A 23,298-nucleotide genomic window follows, 5' to 3' on the forward strand; every position below is an offset into this window, starting at 1 on the left:
CCTTTTCATAAAATGTTTGTTGAGGCTATACCCCATCAAGACTGCAAACATTTGAATTATTGCCCCTTATTTGTGACAAATGTACCAATGGGGGGCACACCCTGTGTTCTACAGACATATTCTAGTTTTTCCATAAATTTAAATATGTCATTTTTGTGCCCCCCCCCCCCCCCCCCCCCCCCCATGAGTGGTGGGATTATATAGATTTGCTCTTGTCCGTCAGTCCTTCCGAGAATGTTGTGTCGTGCCTAGCTCCAAAAGTATTTGACATAGAGTCAAAAAAATTTACAGGAATGTTGGTCAGCATGTGTAGTTGTGCACCTGGGGTTTGCGTCCGGATTCGTTCAGTCTTGTAGGAGTTTTGGCCCCTGACTTAGTTAAAAATTGGTCATTTTAATGTTGTGTCGCGCGTAGCTCCAAATGTATTTGACCTAGAGTCACCAAAGTTTACAGGAAGGTTGGTCAGCACATGCAGTTGTGCACCTGGGGTTTCGCGTCCGGATTCATTCAGTCATGTAGGAGTTATGGCCCCTGACCTAGGAAAAATTGTCATTTTAATGTTTTGTCACGCGTAGCTCCGAAAATACTTTACCTTCAGTCATTATTTCACTACACACGACCAGACTTCTTGTCCAGACTTACTAAAAAAAAAGTTTGTGAAACATGTATGTTAAAATCTACTTGACTTAGAATCATAAAACATTAGAGGATTGTTTTATAGCCTATGAAGTGTTCTCTTTAGGATTTTACTCAGCTAGGCCAGAGTTATGGCCAACTAAGTGAAAAATACACATAATAAAGATAAGGTTCTTAAAAGTTTGTGTTTGGAACATCTTAAAAATTGTTTAAATTGAGTCATTAAACCATGTTACAGTGGTAGGAGTGGGGGCACCTGTGTCCTATGGACACTTTGCCTTTATATGATGTATTAATGTCTAATGCTGTTCTTTTTAAATTCTGTTCTTGTTTTATAAACTTTAAGGCAATCTTATAATCAATTTTAAAAAGTATTGTCAATGCATAAATTAATTTAAAGATACTGCCAATTTTATGTGATAAGAAGTACAAAATAATGAATTAGAGAACAAGCCAACGAGAGGAAATCAAACTAATGCATATATATATAATAAGAACAGTTTTTATGCCCCCGAAGGGAGGCATATAGTTTTTGAACCGTCTGTCGGTCTGTCAGTCAGTCTGTCTGTCGGTCTGTCAGTCTCTCTGCAATTTTTGTGTCCGGTCCATATCTTTGTCATCGATGGATGGATTTGAGAATAACTTGGCATGAATGTGTACCACAGTAAGACGACATGTCGCACGCAAGACCCAGGTCCGTAGCTCAAAGGTCAAGGTCACACTTAGACGTTAAAGGTCATTTTTCATGATAGTTGGGCGTGTCCGGTCCATATCTTTGTCATCCATAGATGGATTTTCAAATAACTTGGCATGAATGTGTACCACAGTAAGACGACGTGTAGGCGCAAGACCCAGGTCCGTAGCTCAAAGGTCAAGGTCACACTTAGACGTTAAAGGTCATTTTTCATGATAGTTGGGCGTGTCCGGTCCATATCTTTGTCATTCATGCATGGATTTTAAAATTATTGGGCATGAATGCGTACCACAGTAAGACGACGTGTCGCGCGCAAGACCCAGGTCTGTAGCTCAAAGGTCAAGGTCACACTTAGACGTTAAAGGTCATATTTCATGATAGTGCATTGATGGGCATGTCCGGTCCATATCTTTGTCATTCATGCATGGATTTTAAAATAACTACGCATGAATGTGTGGCACAGTAAGACGACATGTCGTGCGCAAGACCAGGTTCGTAGGTCAAAGGTCCTAAACTCTAACATCGGCCATAACTATTCATTCAAAGTGCCATCGAGGGCATGTGTCATCCTATGGAGACAGCTCTTGTTTTTTTTTTTTGTTTTTTTGTTGTTTTTTTTTGATGGCTGCAAATTCAAACCCTCACAAGGATTCACTTCAAACTACAAAATGATCACCATTTGAGCCGTGCCATGGGAAAACCAACATAGTGGCTTTGTGACCAGCATGGATCCAGACCAGCCTGCGCATCCGCGCAGTCTGGTCAGGATCCATGCTGTTCACTAACAGTTTCTCTAATTGCAATAGACTTTGAAAGTGAACAGCATGGATCCTGACCAGACTGCGTGGATGCGCAGGCTGGTCTGGATCCATGCTGGTCGCAAAGCCACTATGTTGGTTTTCTCATGGCTTGGCTCATTTCTTTCCAGTCATCCCCAGTGCCTACAATCCAACTGTTGATTGAGCTCCCTCTATACTTTGTTTAAACTACAAACGACATTGTGTCTGAAATCATTAAGTCCTCCACCTCTGATTCATGTGGGGAAGTTGTCAGTTACTTGCAGAGAACAGGTTTGTACTTGTACAGAATCCAGGAACACTGATTAGGTTTACTGCCCGCCGTTACATGACTGAAATACTGTTGAAAAATGGCGTTAAACCCAAAACAAAACAAAAAAAAAAAAAACAATGCCTCCAATTGTTTATTTACATACTGCTAGAAATAAAGACTGCAAAAATACCAGTGGTACTTACAATCTTCCCTGGTAATGATAATAATTTATCAATGCCATCCAACAGTTGCAAGCTAAATGTGTCTCTCCTACCTAAAATATCTAGTATCATAAGTGTGATAGCAAGGAGCACATTATCTATCATTATTTACTCAAGGTATTAAATTTAATTCAAATACACACAGAATACATCAAAAGCATTAAAGAAATTAAATAATAAAAAACCATGTAAGAATTACCAAACTAAAAATGTTTTAGTCAGAGTTTGAACTTGAGTTTTTTCATGTGAGACATTGGTGCCTTTGAGCCAATGCTTACAGTCAAGTAAAATAGTATAAAAACATCAAATTCATTTTGTTGTTTAAAATCCAGGATATTAACGGAGGAAATTCCTTTTGGAATATCTTCAGGACTGTAGTTACATGTCAGTGTTATTTTGTCCACTCTATCACAATGTTCCTTTAACCTTTAGCCTGTGGTGGCAAGTGATTCTGCTTTTGCGATCAGTGCAGACCAAGATCAGCCTGACAAATTTGAGCCTTATTAAGTTTTTTTAATTTTTAGCCTGCTGGTGGCAAGTGATACTACCTTTGCAACCAGTGCGGGCTGATCATCATCATGGTCTGCACTGTTCACTATTCAGTCAGTCAGTTGTCAGTGAATACACCTTCCAATAATAATGGTATTGCCCAAATTGAATGATGGACCGGTTCATTTTGGGAATTTAGTGGGACAACTTCAAAACAAGAGGGTCATGATGACCCTGGATTGCTCACCTGAGTAATATGTACTAGTTGTTTCAAATGTCAAACTGATGCTAAAATATTAAGAAAGTAGGTCAGTAGGTCACATTTTTGGCCACTGAAAGTCAGTTTTAAGATTGGTGTGCAAAACTGTACATGTCATCCATATTTCCAGGCTGTATCTTAAAAAACAAGGAAGTAGGTCAGTAGGTCACATTCATGGTCTCTAAGGTCAGTTTTAAGATCGATGTGCAAAACTGTACATGTCGTCCAAATTTCATCTCCGTATTTTAAAAAAAAAAAAGTAGGCCAGTAGGTCACATTCCACATGACCCAGATTCAAACTTGACCTAAAGATCATCAGTGTTAACATTCTGACCAAGTTTCATGAAGATACAGTCATAAATGTGGCCTCTAGAGTGTTGACAAGCTTTTCCTTTGATTTGACCTGGTGACCTAGTTTTTGACCCCTGCTTACCCAGATTTGAACTTGACCTAAAGATCATCAAGATTAACATTCTGACCAAAAAAACCCAAAAAACATTCATTTTCTGTTAAATTGATTTTGACTAATGAAATTATTTGCTTCTTAGTAACATCCTTAACTTTTTGCCGAATATAGTTTTTTGCCATTCCTCACCACAAACCCTTTCGGCGGGGGATACCAATTCGTCGAATTTGCATCATGAGATATATTGGACCACTGTAACCTCAGATTGCTAGAAGTTACCAAATTCAAATCAAAATTTTGAAAGACAAACATCCTATTATAACATTATGTCATCAGGTTTATGCAAATATATTTTTTCAGGCCAAAGCAACTGCACTAAAGTTGGAGAACACACTACAGAAAGTGATTGACACAGTTGCCAGTTTCAAGGTGGCTGGAGAAACCAATATGAAGTTAGACACTCCAAAAATGACAGTGACTGTTGACAAAAAACTTACTCAGAACGTAAATGACGGTAAACCCTTTTCTTGAAAATGAACAGAATCTAGTACTGATGATTAGTAGGGATGGGAACGAATGTTCAAATATTTGAAAATTGGCCGAATATTCGAATATGAAAATCAAATTCGAATATTCATAAATTAGTGAAAAGTTTTTTTTTTTTTGTTTTTAGCTCACCTGAGCAATGCTCAGGTGAGTTTTTCTGATCGCTCGATGTCCGGCGTCCGTCGTCCGTCGTCTGTCGTCTGTCGTCTGTCGTCCGTCGTCTGTCAACATTTAGCTTGTGTATGCGATAGAGGCTGTATTTTTCAATTAATCTTCATGAATATTGGTCAGAATGATAACCTTGATGAAATCTAGGCCGAGTTCGAAAATGGGTCACCTCGGGTCAAAAACTAGGTCACTAGGTCAAATCAAAGAAAAACCTTGTGTATGCGATAGAGGCTGTATTTTTCATTTAATCTTCATGAATTTTGGTCAGAATGATAACTTTGATGAAATCTAGGCCGAGTTCGAAAATGGGTCATCTCGGGTCAAAAACTAGGTCACAAGGTCAAATCAAAGAAAAACCTTGTGTATGCGATAGAGGCGGTATTTTTCAATTAATCTTCATGAATATTGGTCAGAATGATAACCTTGATGAAATCTAAGCCGAGTTCGAAAATGGGTCATCTCGGGTTAAAAACTAGGTCACTTGGTCAAATCAAAGAAAAACCTTGTGTATGCGATAGAGGCTGTATTTTTCAATTCTTCTTCATGAATATTGGTCAGAATGATAACCTTGATGAAATCTAGGCCGAGTTCGAAAATGGGTCATCTCGGGTCAAAAACTAGGTCACTAGGTCAAATCAAAGAAAAACCTTGTGTATGCGATAGAGGCTGTATTTTTCAATTGATCTTCATGAATTTTGGTCAGAATGATTGCCTTGATAAAATCTAGGCCTAGTTCGAAAATGGGTCATCTCGGGTCAAAAACTAGGTCACTAGGTCAAATCAAAGAAAAACCTTGTGTATGCGATAGAGGCGGTATTTTTCAATTGATCTTCATAAATTTTGGTCAGAATGATTACCTTGATGAAATTTAGACCAAGTTCGAAAATAGGTCATCTGGGGTCAAAAACTAGGTCACTAGGTCATATCACGTAAAAACCTTGTGTATGCGATAGAGGCTGTATTTTTCAATTGATCTTCATGAATTTTGGTCAGAATGATTACCTTAATGAAATTTAGACCAAGTTCTAAAATAGGTCATCTGGGGTCAAAAACTAGGTCACTAGGTCAAATCAAAGAAAAACCTTGTGTATGCAGTAGAGGCTGTATTTTTCAACTGATCTTCATGAAATTTAGCCAGAATGATTACCTTGATAAAATCTAGGCCGTGTTCGAAAATGGGTCATCTCGGGTCAAAAACTAGGTCACTAGGTCAAATCGAAGAGAAACATTGTGTATGCAATAGAGGATGTATTTTTCAATTGATCTGTATGAAATTTGGTCAGAATGATTGTCTTGATGAAATCTAGGTCGATTTTGAATATGGGTTATCTGAGGTCAAAAACTAGGTCACTAGGTCAAATTAAAGAAAAATCTTGTGTATGCAATAGAGACTGTTTTTTTCAATTGATTTTTATGAAATTTGGTCAGGTTGATTGCCTTAATGAAATCTAGGTCGAATTTGAATATGGGTCATCTGAGGTCAAAAACTAGGTCACTTGGTCAAATCAAAGAAAAAACTTCTGTATGTGATAGAGGCTGTATTTTTCAGTTGATCTTCATGAATTTTGGTCAGAATGATTGCCTTGATAAAATCTAGGTCGAGTTTGAACATGGGTCATCTAGGGTCAAAAACTAGGTCATATCTAAGAAAATGCTTGTTTTATCGCAAGAGACCAACTTTTTGGTCCAATCTTAATGAAAATTGGTCAGAATATTTGTTTCCTTGAAATCACTAGGTCAAACATGTTTTACACTGTTATGGAGTGTTTCTTAGGTGAGCGACCTAGGGCCATCTTGGCCCTCTTGTTTGTTGTTTGTTTCAAAATAGGGGCAATATAAGCATGCTTATTCAGCATAATAAAACCGTTTGTTCTGTCGTATTTGTTTATATTATCAAAAGATGTCCAATTAACAAGAAAATTGCAATTCATAATTGGCAGGGGCCACTGTCATGGATTAACAGTTTGCAACAGGCGTAAATATGATGCATGTCAAAAATTGTCCAATTAACAAGAAAAATGCAATGCATAATTATCAGGGGTCATCGTTACGGATTAACAGTTTGCAAAAAGTGTGTGTGATGCCTTTTTATCTTTTGTTCATTTTTATTGACGCCTGTTTTATGTAACAAATTTTAGAATTTTTTTCTTTTCGAAAACAATACCAAATTTGTAGATATTGTCGATCTTTTTACAATATTTTGTACAACATTTCAGACCGTCCGCAGAATCGGTTTCATTCACAGCGCCCGGGCAATTAATTTACTGGTACCGATGATAAACCTGGACAGCAAATAAGGTTTTTTACCTGTAACTTTTTTATTTCTGTAAATTATTGTACCCCCCGACAACAAAGTTGTAAGGGGGGGTATACTGGTTTCAGGTTGTCTGTCTGTCTGTCTGTCCGTCTGGCCGTCTGTCCGTAGACGCAATCTTGTGCGCACCATCTCTCCTTATCCCCTTGACAGAATTTAATGAAACTTCACACAAGTGATCAGTACCAACAGTAGTTGTGCATGGGGCATGTTAGGTTCTTTTAGAAAAAAAATTGGCAGAGTTATGGGACTTTGTTTTTTTGTTACTATACTATATACATAGACACAATCTTGTGCACACCATCTCTCCTCATCCCCTTGACACAATTTAATGAAACTTCACACAAGTGATCAGTACCAACAGTAGTTTTGCATTGGGCATGTTAGGTTCTTTTAGAAAAATTTTTTGCAGAGTTATGGGACTTTGTTTTTTTGTTACTATACTTAATATACATAGACACAATCTTGTGCGCACCATCTCTCCTTATCCCCTTGACACAATTTAATGAAACTTCACACAAGTGATCAGTAACAACAGTAGTTGTGCATGGGGCATGTTAGGTTCTTTTAGAAAAAAAATTTGCAGAGTTATGGGACTTTGTTTTTTTGTTACTATACTATATACATAGACACAATCTTGTGCACACCATCTCTCCTCATCCCCTTGACACAATTTAATGAAACTTCACACAAGTGATCAGTAACAACAGTAGTTGTGCATGGGGCATGTTAGGTTCTTTTAGAAAAAAAAATTGCAGAGTTATGGGACTTTGTTTTTTTGTTACTATACTATATACATTAACACAATCTTGTGCGCACCATCTCTCCTCATCCCCTTGACACAATTTAATGAAACTTCACACAAGTGATCAGTAACAACAGTAGTTGTGCATGGGACATGTTAGGTTCTTTCAGAAAAAAAATTTGCAGAGTTATGGGACTTTGTTGTTTGTTACTATTCTATATACATAGACACAATCTTGTGCGCACCATCTCTCCTCATCCCCTTGACACAATTCAATGAAACTTCACACAAGTGATCAGTACCAACAGTAGTTGTGCATGGGGCATGTTAGGTTCTTTCAGCGACAAAAATTGCAGAGTTAGGGGACTTTGTTCTTGTTAACATACTATGTACATACAGTCTGCATATGCAATCTTGTGCATGCCTAATCTACCAAACTCTTGCACACAATTTAATGAAACTCCACACAAGTAATCAGTACCAACTCTAGTTGTGCATGGTGCATGTTACATTCTTTTAGATAAATATTCTGCATAGTTATGGGACTTTGTTGTTTGTTACTATACTGTATACATACAGTCTATATACATACAGTCCACATAATTATGCAATCTTGTGTGCGTCAAATTGCAATGTACTGTGTCAGTGCATGCGGGGGGTACATTCATCACCTTTAGTGATAGTTCTAGTTATCAATGGTTGGTATCAAAATAAAGCTTAACATTTGCTGAAAACTTTACATAATTCAAATTTATATTTAGTAAGCAAACTCACAGGAAGTGAGGCCTTGAAACGGGTATGTAAAATGGGGACTTACGAATGTTGACTGATGATAAGTAAGACCACTTTGTCTTTTACAAAATTTTCTTCATAGTATTGTATTGAAACTCCCAGAAATGCTGCAACAGTCATTCCGGATCAAATAATGAAAAGTGACTCAATGTCAGGCCCCATGACAGCGAGCTTGTGCAAAATACATCCTCTTCCCCAGTAATTATGTCTCCCACCACACAGTGGTGTGGGAGACATATTGATTTACTCCAGTCTGTGTGTCTGTCTATCTGTCTGTCTGTCTGTCACAAAGCTTGTCCGCACTCTAAATCGAACATTTCTCATCCGATCTTCACCAAACTTCAACAAAATGTGTCTGCCAATAAGTGCTCAGCCAAGTTCGATAACTAGCCAAATCGGCCAAGGCACTTCGGAATTATGGCCCTTGATTTACCAAAAACACTCAGATTTCTTGCGCAGTTTTACCCCTAAACCGGCGCCTATACTACTAGTAGTATAGGCGTCCTTTTGGTGTCAAGAAAGCGCATGCACATGTGGATTAAGTAAACAGTATATAAGGACTGACTTACTATTTAGATGATTAGGCAGTTGTGGGAGACATGCGCTTTTCTCAAAAGCAGCTTTAGTTTCTTATAAATATTTTTATACAGATAAAACTAAGTCATTTATTTATACAGAATATTTACTAATTTTGTTTTTGTTTACACCAGTTGGTGGTGTAAGTGGTTGCTATTAGACAGTGTTTTCAGTTATATAGATAACCGATTGCAATTGAATAATTCCAAGGTGGTCGAATTTATCATCTGTCCGGGTTTATCATCAGTACCAGAATTGAAATAAATTTTGAAGTAGTTTATAATAAGATCAAGAAATAACATATGATTGATACATAAGATCATGTTGAAGAATGTTTAAGTCTGCCCTCGTTAAGTTTATCAGCTTTTTACGTGCCAATTGAAAAATTTTGAAATAGCGGTACGACACATGCTTAAATTTTTAGATAAAGTTGCGATGGTGTAAATTTTAATCAATTTAAATGTTGTTTTAGCTCACATGAGCAATGCTGAGGTGAGTTTTTCTGATCGCTTGATGTCCGTCGTCTGTCGTCTGTCAACATTTAGCTTGTGTATGCGATAGAGGCTGTATTTTTCAACTGATCTTCATGAATTTTGGTCAGAATGATTACCTTGATGAAATCTAGGCCGAGTTTGAAAATGGGTCATCTGGGGTCAAAAACTAGGTCACTAGGTCAAATCAAGGAAAAACCTTGTGTATGCGATCGAGGCTGTATTTTTCAATTGATCTTCATGAAATTTTGTCAGAATGATTATCTTGATGAAATCAAGGCCAAGTTCAAAAATGGGTCACCTGGGTCAAAAACTAGGTCACTAGGTCAGATCAAGGAAAAACCTTGTGTATGCGATAGAGGCTGTAATTTTCATTTTATCTTCATGAATTTGTGTCAATGATTACCTTGATGAAATCTAGGCCTAGTTCGAAAAGGGTCATCTGTTATTGATTTCAGTATTCATTCCCATCCCTAATGATTTGTAATGATTATAGAATGAGGAATTGAAACATGGTAGAAAATTTGGGAAATGATGCATGATGGTAGAATTTGGGAAATAAAACATGGTAGAAAATTTGGGAAATGATGCATGATGGTAGAATTTGGGAAATAAAACATGGTAGAAAATTTGGGAAATGATGCATGATGGTAGAATTTGGGAAATAAAACATGGTAGAAAATTTGGGAAATGATGCATGATGGTAGAATTTGAAAAATGAAACGTGGTAGTAAATTTAGGAAATAATACATGATGGTAGAATTTGGGAAATATAACATGGTAGAAAATTTGGGATATGACACATGATGGTAGGATTAAGAATGGTACATGATGACAGAATCTAGAATAGTCTATGATGTTAGAATTTGGGAACAATACATAATGGTAGAATTGAGAATGGTACATGTTGACCAAAGAGTTTGGAACAGTATAATGATGATAGAATTTGGGAATGATACATTATGTAAGATTGGGAAATGGTACAAGTTGGTAGAATTTGGGATTTTGGGAAAAGAATGGAAAACAAAATGCCTTATCTACATATATGGTAATTATTTCATTCTTGCAACTTGTATTCAAATATTTTGATATTCACTTATTAATATATATTAAATCTGATCAAATTTGATGGTTTCTGAAGCAAAATTAGCTCCACCATCATGAATGTATGTATTTGGCAGGAGGCGGGACTTACAATTTCCACTAACTTTTGTACCATTATGTAATGAAATAAGAGGTCAAACTTCAAAATATCTTGAAAATAAGTTGCTTCCACTAGCCACTGAATATTTAAAACTGATTGACTATAAATGAACTGCACCATGAGAAAACCAACATAGTGCGTTTAGACCAGCATGGATCCAGACCAGCCTGCGCAGTCTGCTCAGGATCCATGCTGTTCGCTTTCAAAGCCTATTGCTATTAGAGAAATTGTTAGTGAACAGCATGGATCCTGACCAGACTGCGCGAATGCGCAGGTTGGTCTGGATCCATGCTGGTCGCAAAGCCACTATGTTGGTTTTCTCATGGTGTGGCTCAAATATTCTTTTCAGAGCCTCTATTTGACGTTGGAGGGAAATCAAAAGTAGTTGTTCCAAAGTCTCAGTTAATATTTGGGGAACCAGGGAACGAAACATCATTTTTTGTGCAGACAGAGGTAAATTTGTGACTTTAAAACTTTGCAGTTTGCAATATTTCTAGAAGAAGTATTAAAACTTAAATCAAGAAACTTTCGTATAATTGTACCTTCACCATTTGATTATGTTTTTCCTTTGTATCTGTTACTTGGTTGAGTAATGATGTTTAAATTGCCTGCAGAATTAGAAGAAACGTCTTTATATGTGACTGTTGAAACTAGACCATGGGCGCAAATCATTGTATTTCGTAAAACTCGTCAATTTACAAATTAATATCCATATTATAAGGTTGTAAGACAGCCGAAGAACTATTACACATGGACAGACAACAATGAAGGTTCAGCCACCGAGATTTCTAGTGATGTTATCAACATTAGATACAAAAATGATTCTGGGCTGGAGATGAAAGTTGAAAACTTAGGCCAAGACTTTGATGTGTTTGTTGGTATGTTACACATTACTATTTGTTTTTGTCAACAATGGCACTCATTTATGAGACACACTCCAGATTTTGGACTGGAAATCTAGAGATTTTTGCCCCAAACCTCATAAAGTCTTTGTCATATTTCTGATGATGTCAGAAAGGAAATGTAGAAATGTATTGTTTTCTTGAGCATTTTATAGTTTGTCAGAAGATTGTTTTGATATTTGCCAACTTTATTCAACAATTGTTTATTAGTCCCCTACTAGTTGAAAACCAGTTTCGGGGACTATAGGAATGTGCTTTTCCATCCGTCTGTCATTCTGTTCGTCCGTCATTCTGTCATTCCATCCGTCTGCAATTTTGTGTCCGGTCCATAACTCTGTCATCCATGAAGGGATTTTAATATTACTTGGCACAAATGTTCCCCATGATGAGACGACATGTCTTGCGCAATACCCTGACCCTTAGCTTAAAGGTCAAGGTCACAATTGGAGGTCAAAGGTCAACAGGGCTTTTTTCCTGTCCGGTCCATAACTCTGCCGTCCATGAAGAGATTTTAATATTACTTGGCACAAACGTACCTCATAATAAGACGATGTGTCATGCACAACTTTCAGACCCCTTGCTCAAAGGTCAAGGTCACACTTGGTAGTCAAATGTTAACCTGGCATGAACATGGTCTGTTTCGTGTCCGGTCCATAACTCTGTCATTCATTAAGGGATTTTAATATAACTTGGCACAAATGTTCCCCATGATAAGATGACATGTCCTGCACAAATTCCGGACCCCCGGCTTAAAGATCAAGGTCACAATTGGAGGTTAAAGGTCAACAGGGCTTTTTTCCTGTCCGGTCCATAACTCTGCCGTCCATGAAGGGATTTTAATATAACTTGGCACAAATGTTCCCCATGATGAGACAACTTGTCATGCGCAATACCTGTACCCCTAGCTTAAAGGTCAAGGTCACAATTGGAGGTCAAAGGTCGACAGGGCTGTTTTCCTGTCCGGTCCATAACTCTGCCATCCATTAAGGGATTTTAATATTATTTGGCACAAATGTACCTCATAATAAGACGATATGTCATGCACAACTTTCAGACCCCTAGCTTAAAGATCAAGGTCACACTTGGCAGTCAAATGTTAACATGGCATGAACAGGGTCTGTTTCGTGTCCAGTCCATAACTCTGTCATTCATTAAAGAATTTCATATAACTTAGCACAAATGTTTCCCATGATAAGACGACATGTCTTGCGCAAATTCTGGACCCCTGGCTCAAAAATCAAGGTCACAATTGGAGGTCAAAGGTCAACAGGGCTGTTTTCCTGTCCGGTCCATAACTCTGCCATCCATGAAGGGATTGTAATATTACTTGGCACAAATGTTCCCCATGATGAGATGATGTGTCATGCACACAACCCCGACCCCTAGCTTAAAGGTCAAGGTCACAATTGGAGGTCAAAGGTCAATTAGATTTTTTTTCATGTCTGGTCCAGAACACTGTCATCCATCAAGGGATTTAAATATTACTTGGCATAAATGTTCCCCATGATGAGACAACGTGCAACACCCAGAACCCTAACCTAAAGGTCAAGGTCACACTTTGAAATCAAAGGTCATTGGGAATTTTTTCTGTCCTGTCTGTAACTTTGTCATGCAAAACAGGATTTTAATAATTCTTGGCACAAATATTCCCCTGGATGAGACAATGTGTCAGGCGCAAAACCTGGGCCCTTAGCTGCAAGGTCAAGGTCACATTTGGAAGTCAAAGGCCAAAAGGGCTTTTTTCTTGTCCAGTCTGTAACTCAACAATCCTTAAAGGGATTTTAATATTACTTGGCACAAATGTTCACCACCATGAGATGGAGTGCCATACGTAAGAACCTGGTCCCTAGGTCTAAGGTCAAGGTCACACATAGAGGCCAAAGGTCAGATACAAGAATGACTTTGTCTGAAACATTTCTTCTCCACACATGGAGGGATTTTGATTTGACTTGGCACAAATGCTCTCTACCATAAGACGGATTGTTATGCACAAGAATCAGGTCCCTAGGTCTAAGGTCAAGGTCACACTTAGAGACCAAAGGTCAGATACAAGAATGACTTTGTTCGGAACATTTCTTCTTCGTGCATGGAGGGAATTTGATGTAACTCGCCATAAATGTTCACTACCATAAGACGGATTGTTATGCACAAGAATCAGTCCCTAGGTCTAAGGTCATGGTCACACTTAGAGGTCAAAGGTCAAATTCAAGAATGACTTTGTCCGGAGCATTTGTTCTTCATGCATGGAGGGATTTTGATGTAACTTGGCACACATGTTCACCACCATTAGGCATTTTTGTTTTTAGAATTATGTCCTTTTGTTTTTACTATAAATAAATTATATTGTAACTTATTTATTACTGGCAGTAGGGAAAAATCAAGACCAGTTTTCTGTTACATCCAATTTTTAGGTGTATTTTGACCTATCTCTACCTGGTAAAGAGTTTCTAGTGGACTTATATTATATAGATTTTTTTTTCTTTTTTAGGATTAATTTCCCTTTGTTGTTACTATAAATAACTTACATGATACCTTTTGATAATTGGCCAAAAAAATGCCATATGAAAAACAACTGTAGGTTTTTATATACAAATTTTAATCCAAGTGTTTTGTTATAACATATTGTTGGGTTGGGTTGGATTGGATTTAACGTCGCACCAACACATGATAGGGCATATGGCGACTTCCAGCTTTGATGGTGGAGGAAGACCCCAGGTGCCCCTCCGTGCATTGTTTCATCACGAGCGGGCACCTGGGTAGAACCACCGACCTTCCGTAAGCCAGCTGGATGGCTTCCTCACATGAAGAATTCAATGCCCCGAGTGAGGCTCGAACCTATAACATATTGTATATATTGTACAATATTGTTTATACATCATTGACAGATATCAGTTCATTATGTTATATTGCAGTAGAGAAAATTAGGTGCCTTCCAGTAGGGGACTTTGTATTGCATGGCAATACTTCATTCACTTGTCTTTAAATTGGCATGCCAATAATTATTTGGCAGAAAAGTAGATAAAAATCAAAACTAAAGTGATTTGTTGGCTTCTATATGTTACTTGTTTACAAAAGCTCTCCTGTCTGTGAAATATTTAGTAAATTCATCTAATGTGTTAGACACATACTCAAATTTTCATGTAAAATAGAAGGAATTCAGCTACATTTTACATGTATAGATCTGATGTTTTATAGACTCATTTACCTGTTTTTAATTGTTTACAAATTCTGAAGAATGCATGCAAATTTTGTTTTACAGTTTAAGGCATTTAGGCAGACCTAAGAGTATTTAAAGCCCCTGTCACACATTCACGGATTGGGCTGATCATTTTTAGCTAAGGTGAGCTTTTGTGATCACCCTGTGACTTTGCTCCATCGTCAACAATTTGACTGTTAACATTCTAGAGGTCACAATTTTGGCCCAATCTTAATAACACTTGGTCAGAATGTTACCCTCAATAAAATCTTGGACAAATTTGATATTGGGTCATCTGGAGTCATAAACTAGGTCACCAGGTCATATCAAAGGAAAAGCTTGTTACTACTCTAGAGGCCGCATTTATGACTGTATCTTCCTGAAACTTGGTCAGAATTTTATTCTTGATGATCTTTTGGTCAGTTTGAATCTTGGTGACATTGGTTAAAAACTACATCACCAGGTCAGATCAAAGGAAAAACTAGTTAACACACTAGAGGCCACATTTATGACCATATCTTCATGGAACTTGGTCAGAATGTTATTCTTCCTGATCTTTAGGTCAAGTTCGAATCTAGATCATGATGATTCAAAACTAGGTCACCAGGTCAAATCAAAGGAAAAGCTAGTTATCACACTAGAGGCCACTTTTATGACCATATCTTAATGAAACTTGGTCAGAGTGTTAATCTTGACGATCTTTAGGTCAAGTTTAAATCTGGGTCAGGTGGGGTTAAAAACTAGGTCACCAAGTCAAATCAAAGGAAAAGCTTGTTAACACTCTACAGGCCACATTTATCATCATATTTTCATGGAACTTGGTCAGAATGTCATTCTTGCTGATCTTTAGGTCAAGGTTGAATCTAGATCATGATGGGCCAAAAACTAGGTCACCAGGTCAAATCAAAGGAAAAGCTTGTTAACACTCTACAGGCCACATTTATCATCATATCTTCATGGAACTTGGTCAGAATGTTATTCTTGCTGATCTTAAGGTCAAGTTCGAATCTAGATCATGATGAGTCAGAAACTAGGTCACCAGGTCAAATCAAATGAAAAGATTGTTAACACTCTAGAGGCCACATTTAGGACCATGTCTTCATGAAACTTGGTCAGAATGTTATTCTTGCTGATCTTTAGGTCAAGTTTGAATTTGAGTGCTAGAATAACACTCATATAAAACTCTAGAAGTCACATTTTCTACTTGATCTTCATAAAACTTTGTCAAAATGTTTGTCTCTATGAAATCAAGGCCAGCTTAGATTCTAACTTATTTAGAATTAGCTCAGGTGAGCGATACAGGGCCTTCAGAGCCCTCTTGTTGTTGTTACGTTTCAATTTTCTAGATTTTAATATGGTATTTGTATTTATACTTAAGCAGTCAGTTAGTGTTAAAATCATGTTATATGCTTTGTTGCCATGTTTTCATTGATCAATTTGGTTTTAGAGCATTGTAATGAAACATTTTTACATATTATGTCCATTTCTTTAGATCGAGAATCGTTTGTATCAGATGGTGACAAGATTGAATCATTGACACGGGAATGGAGAGACAGTATGCTTATACATCAGGTATGTCTCCATTGTAAAATATACTGTAAAACATGGATCACTCAAAGTTGCTATCGTATTAGCTAACTGCTAGAGTTATCTAGGGTTTTGAGTGATCCAGACATAGAACTTAAAAGGAAAATGACCTCAGACTATGTGAATTGCTCGAGGGGGTGGTGTTTCATTGCACAAAGTTTACATATTTCTAGTTAGCTTTTAAGTTAGCAAAAAGAGCTTGCAGCTGTCTTTAACCTTTACCCATTTTCTAAAATGGACTGGTCCATCATTCAGTTTGGGCAGTACCATTTATTATTCAAAGGGGTGTTCACTAAAAATTTACTGACTAGGCTGATCTTGGTCTGCACGGCTTACAAAGGCAAAATCACTTTCCACCAGCAGACTAAAGGTTAAGTGCAATGTGGTTGGTTTTAACTGTCTGCCAGTACTTGCATTTAGTATTTGTTTTATTTTGGTCCTTTGGGATCATAGAGTCCATTCAGTGGTCATTTATGATAGAGTGCTATTTATGAATGCTGTTATTTTGCTTTTTTATAGCTATCCTTCCAAAGGGTCTTCTTATATATTTATCTACTTTCATTGAGAAATCCCCTTACAGAAGCAAGCCTCTGTGGTGTACATGCTGCGTATTTGCTGTGTATATGCCGCGAACACAGTAGTACGCCAGAGGAGTACATTTCACATACACCGCATGCCGCGTACATGCCGCGTACTATTTCGACGAGTACACAGCATGTACGCAGGAGGTCACTAGTACACTTCAAGTACGCAGCACAGACTCTGAAAATTTAAGGAGTACACTGCATGTACGCAGGAGGGACTTGTACAAGAAAATAGTACACTGCATGTACACCGCAGATACTTTGAAATTTGTGCAGTACACTTCATATACGCGGGAAAGACTTGTACAATTTCTTTTGGCATTTATACTCAGTTTTTTTTTTATAAGTTAAAGTCTGAAGTCCCTCCCACGTATATGAAGTAAACTTCATATACGTGGGAGGGACTTGTTCATTTTCTTTTGGTGTTTATACTTTGAATTTTTTTTAGGTAAAAGTCTGAAGTACACTTCATGCAGGAAGGATTTGTGAATTTTTTTTTTTTTTGGAAGCAAGAACTTGATTTCCGAGTAACTTTTATCTTAAAAGCATAGAATAGTTAAGATTACCGGTATTCTGAACAATGAAAATTTGCCATTTACTATTTGCAATGTTCATTTGTGAAGCTTACGTCTTAGTGATTTCTGAGCATGCAGTGTAAAAATATATTCTTTTTCATTTTGAATTAATCCTGGAGCTTTCTAACTTGGATAATTGAAAAGCCTTTTTTGAACTTCGTTGCATTACATTTTGTAATACATGAAATAATTACCAAGATAATGCCTCAACAGCGCCCGAATGAGAAGAATTAATAGCTCTCACTGTTATTTGAATACTCTTAAGCAAAACACCATTCTATCATGTTTTATAAAGGCTTTAATGCTCATTATGTTAACTCATTAAGGCCTCACCAGATTAAAAAGTTGTTCATCGGATTTGCCGCTCATATATTTTCAGAACGTTTTTGGCTAATTGCACTCGCCCCATTGGAACAAATCAATCCAAAATGTTTTGGTGCGCTACTTTTTACAGACGTAAAAGTGTATAAATGCTTGTATAATTCCAGTCCTAGATTGTTCTCAGATGGATTTTAATCGAAATAAATACATACTATGCACACATCGTCTATAATAAATCATAACACTTATATTTAGTTGCATTAAAGTTGTTTCCCCTTGATGCAGTTACGCCATTTTCTTCAAATGTTTACCAAATTACATGCTACAAAAATTGATCTATTTCATTGAAAAGTGGATGAAGAAAAGCATACTTATTTATTTGATAACATCAATCTACATTATTTTGGTAAGGGTAAATACTTATTGATGCATGTCACATATCTTTTTTCTGTTTTTTTCTGTCCAAATGATCAGCATTTGCATACAATAGTTGGTGGGGTAAGGAATTTACATTATCACAGCAGTTTCGCCACAAGAGTACACAGCATGTATGCAGCAGGAGTACACAGCATGTACGCCGCAGGACTCGGGCCAGGAGTACACAGCATGTACGCCGCAGGAGTACACAGCATGTACGCCACAGAAGTACACAGCATGTACGCCACAGGAGTACACAGCATGTACGCCGCAGGGGTAGTACACCGCAGGCTCATATGCCGCGTACATGCTGCGTACTATTTCCCGCATACTAAATTCCTCCAGCGTACATCCTGTGTACTATGTAGTCCACAGCATGTACGCAGCAAGTAGTACGCGGCAGAGCTCATTTGCATGTCAAAAGTGTACTACAAACGTACTATCAGTGTATGTGCGGTGTATATCCTGCATACTATTTAAAGCCCTTGATTTCAGTACACATCATGTACGCATCATATACGCTGTATGTACACAGCAAGAGTACGCAGCAAGCCTTTTTCTTCTGTAAGGGTCAAGAAAGATAAAGCTTAGAAATTAAATAGATTATAACGACAGCCAGGAACAACAACCGTCTAGTCTATAAAATTTAACTTTTATTTGGGGGCTCTAAAATTGACTTTGTCCATCCATCCGAATGGGTGTTGTGTATACATTTTTGTATCTCAAAAACTATTTGACCTAGAGTCACCAAATATCATAGCATTGTTATCATGCACGTGGGATTTTGTTTGGGATTTCTCTCAGCAAGACCATATAGAACCTATAAGTTAGTGTCACTCGCATCCCGAAATGTCACATGTATTTAAAAAAATATCTAGGCCCATAAAGCATTATATGAATGTTATTCAACATGCGAAGTTGTGCACCTAGGGGATTGTTTGGGATTTCGCTCAGCCAGACTAGGGTTATGACTCTTTACTGGTGTCACATATCTCAAGAAATATTGGACCTAGAGTCATGAAATCTTATAAAAATGTTATTCATCCCATGAAGATGTTCATCTGGAGTTTTATTTCATACAGCAAGACCAGAGTCAGAAATATGCATAAAGGGCCTAAAAGTTGGTGTTGCATGTATCACAAACATGCATGAAGTGACATGATGTCATGAAACTGTAGAAATGAGCTGCACCGTTAGAAAACCAACATAATGCGGTTGCGACCAGCATGGATCCAGACCAGCCTGTGCATCCGCGCAGTCTGGGCAGGATTCATCTGTTCGCTTTCAAACCCTATCGCAATTAGAGAAACCTTTAGCGAACAGTATGGATCCTGACCAGACTGCGCGAATGCGCAGGCTGGTCTTGATCCATGCTGGTCGGAAATACACTATGTTGGTTTTCTCATGGTGCGGCTCAAATGTTAATCAGCATGTGATGTTGTTTACCTTGGGTTTCATTTGGTATTTACCTTTTACCCCCACTACCCTGCAACCCCCTGCCTGCAAAAAAATAAGAAAAAATTAATTTTATTTTTTAGTTTCTTTTTCTTGTGTTTCTTGTCAGTGGTGTGGGAGACATATTGATTTACTCCTCTGTGTGTGCATGCATGTGCGTGTGTGTGTGTGTCACTCACAAAGCTTGTCTGCACTCTAAGTCGAACATTTTTCATCCAGTCGTCACCAAACTTGAACAAAATGTGTTTGACCATAAGTCCTCGGCCAAGTTTGATAACTAGCCAAATCCGCCTAGGCACTTTTGAATTATGGCCCTTGAATTGCTGATGGGAACCACTCGTATGAACCATCTAGACAAACCAGACATTACTGATAGGAACCACGCATCCAAACCATCCAGACCTCTAATACATTACTGATCAGAACCATTCATCCAAACCACCCACACCACTTCAAATCACTGAAGGATTAGGCAGTTGTGGGAGACATGCGCTTTTCTCAAAAGCATTTCTAGTTTACTTTGTATTGCACTGTCATCAAGTAATGCTACAGTAAGTTGCGATGCAAATCTAGTTTTAATAAATATTCATTTATTGAGAAAAGGTCCGTTGAGAAAATTTAAGTGCTTTTAGATTGTTCTGTGTTATCAATTGTATTATATAGTAACTACAAATTTTTATCTAATCCAGTGTTGCATGTCTGCTGATGTTTATTTCAGGTACAAGTTCCGCCTGACAGTGCCCTGTCTTTGTCCGTGATGCAGTTATATAACCTGTCTGCCTCCTCATATGATAATTCTATAAATAGTACAGATGAGGATATTGTCATAGAAACGGAAAATGTTACGTTTTATGTATATATTAGGTAATATTTTTCTTCAGTGAAATGAGGTTAACTTTTAGAATTTCTGTACATAGAGATATCAAGATATTACTCGTTTAAAATGTCTCTTTAAAATAATTGAAAATTTTACTTGCTATTTATCTTACAGGTTGTGTACTCAGGACAAAAAAAACATTATGATAAGCAATGAAATCATTCTTATTCGTGGGAAAACTCATTTTTGCTGACTTAGTCATTGCATGAAATAAAGCCTTAAACTGATAAATTCACATTAATTTTATCTTATCTTAAGAATTTAAAATGCATAGATTTCAGTTTCTTTCACAACAAAGCAGGTGTCTTATTGCAGTGAAATTGATTGATTTCACAGCATTATTATGACACAGTATACTGCTAAATCATTGATTTTCTTGGGAGACTTATTTTCGTGGATTTTGCAGTTGCGTCAGTCCCCAAAATTTGAACAGAGAAAACCAACATAGTGCATCAGGATCCATGCTGTTCACTGACGGTTTCTCTTATTGCAATAGGCTTTGAAAGTGAACAGCATGGATCCTGACCTGACTGTGCGGATGCGCAGGCTGGTCTGGATCCATGCTGGTCGCAAATGCACTATGTTGGTTTTCTCATGGTATGGCTCATTTATCTGTTAAGACTCAAAACAAGAGCAGCTAACGCTTCTGAGATTTAATGATAATAAGATCAAAACGTACAAAACGAATATGACGTTGACATGTATATACAAAGACGTGACGTTAAAAGACGTCACGTAATACTGGCGTACATATTAGCGCCTTAAGATATAACATCATCCAATGAATATATGTATTTCCCATTTATTTTATCTCCAGAAAATGAGATTTGTGAATTCATTTTCTGTCAAAATAGCTGTTTTGGCCTACATCCACGAAATTCCATCCCCATGAAAATAAAAGATTTAACTGTTAAGTTCACTTTTCATTATTACAGGGCATATGAAGAGCCCACCATTTTTAAGTATGATTACAACTGTGTATTGCCTCTGAGTAATGAGACGCTTGTGGATATGATGTCATACATGGATGCCGTCACTTACGAAAATGACACGTCCCCACCACGATCTTCATTCATTGCTGAGACACCAAACAGATGGATTTGTTTCTTCAGCAATGATGTGCTCAACTTGTAAGTTACTTATTTACTTGAACTATTTATATGAATTAGATGATGACTTACTATAGTTTCACCACTACTCTTCATAGCCCCAAACCCCGCCTCTGCTCCCCAAACCCCGCCTCTGCTCCCCATTGATAGTAGAACTAGTGTTCTACAAAATGGAGTAGTTGGTAGTCCAAGAAGCAGTGACTAACGACTGAGCATAATGATCAAGAATATGTTGTATGAATAACAGTCTGTACAACTGAAATACTGTTGAAAAATGGTGTTAAACCCAAAACAAACAAATTGTTGTCAGTAATTTTCTATGAAATATGCAAAGTTACCTTCTTGATAAAGAGTGTTGTTTTTGTTTTGGTCTATTTCAATGTGAGAGAAAAATCTCTTTGAACAATATCTTCCCAAGACTTCTAGGCATGAATATTCAAGTGATTTGTATTACAGGACAGAGACTACATTGTTCCAGATAGGGGTGAAACACCTTGTTGGTGATGCTGAAATACCATTTGTTCCACAATTCAATGGTACATCAACATCAACCACTACTACTACTACTACAACCACCACAACAACAACTACAACGACAACAACAACAACCACCACCACCACTTTACCTCCGTGTACAACTACTTTAGATCCCAGAAGGACTTGCTCGTGGAGAGATGCAAGAAAGGGAAAGTGTTCGAGGCAAAAACAGACACCACTTGGATTGAATCAGCCATGCGATGACGGTGGTGGTGGCGGGGGAGGTGGAGGTGGTGGTGGTGGTGGTGGGGGTGGAAAAGCACCAAAAGGTGATATTTCTAAATATTTTAATTTGTCTAGTAAGTTGAATCCAGGCATGCAATGGGGCTTGCTAGGTCAGTTAAGTAGGTACAATGTTCTGAATTATAAGGCTGCAAATTTGAATTTTGGTGAAGTGTACTATATAGAACTTTAAAATTGTTGGTTCTTTTCTTTCATTGGTTGCTCAAAGTGGGCATTTCGCAAAGTTTGTCAAATTTATACATTTTCATTAAACACGTAAATTTGCTTGCCAACATGTACTTGATTGCATTATTGTTTTATTGTGCATGTTCTGAAAATTATGTCACCATAATTGGTTATCTTGAATCAACTGTCGGGGATAAATTTGATATGGATGGCCTAAAACATTTATGCATTATTCCAACACAACCCAATTTGTTTTCCTATAAACTCAAGAGGGTTGAAGTTGGGTGTTATGCACAAATTCCCTGTTTATATGTTACATTTGTTAGGTAATAGCAGCATGCTGGAAAATAAAACCACTCAAAACAGGAAAATATTTTAATACCAAGCCCAAATTTCACTGAAAAACTTTAGTTATTGCTTAGCTAAGTCTGTTATTTCAAATGCTTGTTTTTGCCCTTAATGCATCTTCAATTTTGACACTTTTTCATCAACATTGTAGATCGGAACCATATATGACTAATTGAGAGAACAAAACACAACAATTCTGAATTTTATAGAAAACAAAGTATAGAAATAAGAAATATACCTAATCAAATACTTAAGTTTGATATATTATGCTTAAATAGAAATATCATATGTGCATGACTGAAATAAGTACTGCAGACAAAAACTATAAACCATAGTATAATGTAGCTACATTGTTATAGAAAAAAATCAACATTAAAAAACATTAAAATAA

At 37.3% G+C, this 23,298-nt stretch overlaps 1 protein-coding gene across 1 annotated transcript in view; it reads left to right on the forward strand.

Moving 5' to 3' along the window:
• Positions 1-23,298, forward strand: part of LOC123561917 (uncharacterized) — a 133,346-nt gene that overhangs the window by 78,669 nt on the left and 31,379 nt on the right. Inside the window, exons 24-30 of the mRNA XM_053537693.1 lie at positions 4,116-4,269; positions 10,941-11,044; positions 11,313-11,469; positions 16,182-16,261; positions 20,347-20,492; positions 21,441-21,635; positions 22,071-22,450. Of these exons, the coding sequence (XP_053393668.1) occupies positions 4,116-4,269; positions 10,941-11,044; positions 11,313-11,469; positions 16,182-16,261; positions 20,347-20,492; positions 21,441-21,635; positions 22,071-22,450 (1,216 nt within the window). The remainder of the gene's footprint in view (positions 1-4,115; positions 4,270-10,940; positions 11,045-11,312; positions 11,470-16,181; positions 16,262-20,346; positions 20,493-21,440; positions 21,636-22,070; positions 22,451-23,298) is intronic.

Source organism: Mercenaria mercenaria, chromosome 2 (genome assembly GCF_021730395.1).
Source record: "Mercenaria mercenaria strain notata chromosome 2, MADL_Memer_1, whole genome shotgun sequence".
Classification (NCBI taxonomy): Eukaryota; Metazoa; Mollusca; class Bivalvia; order Venerida; family Veneridae; genus Mercenaria; species Mercenaria mercenaria.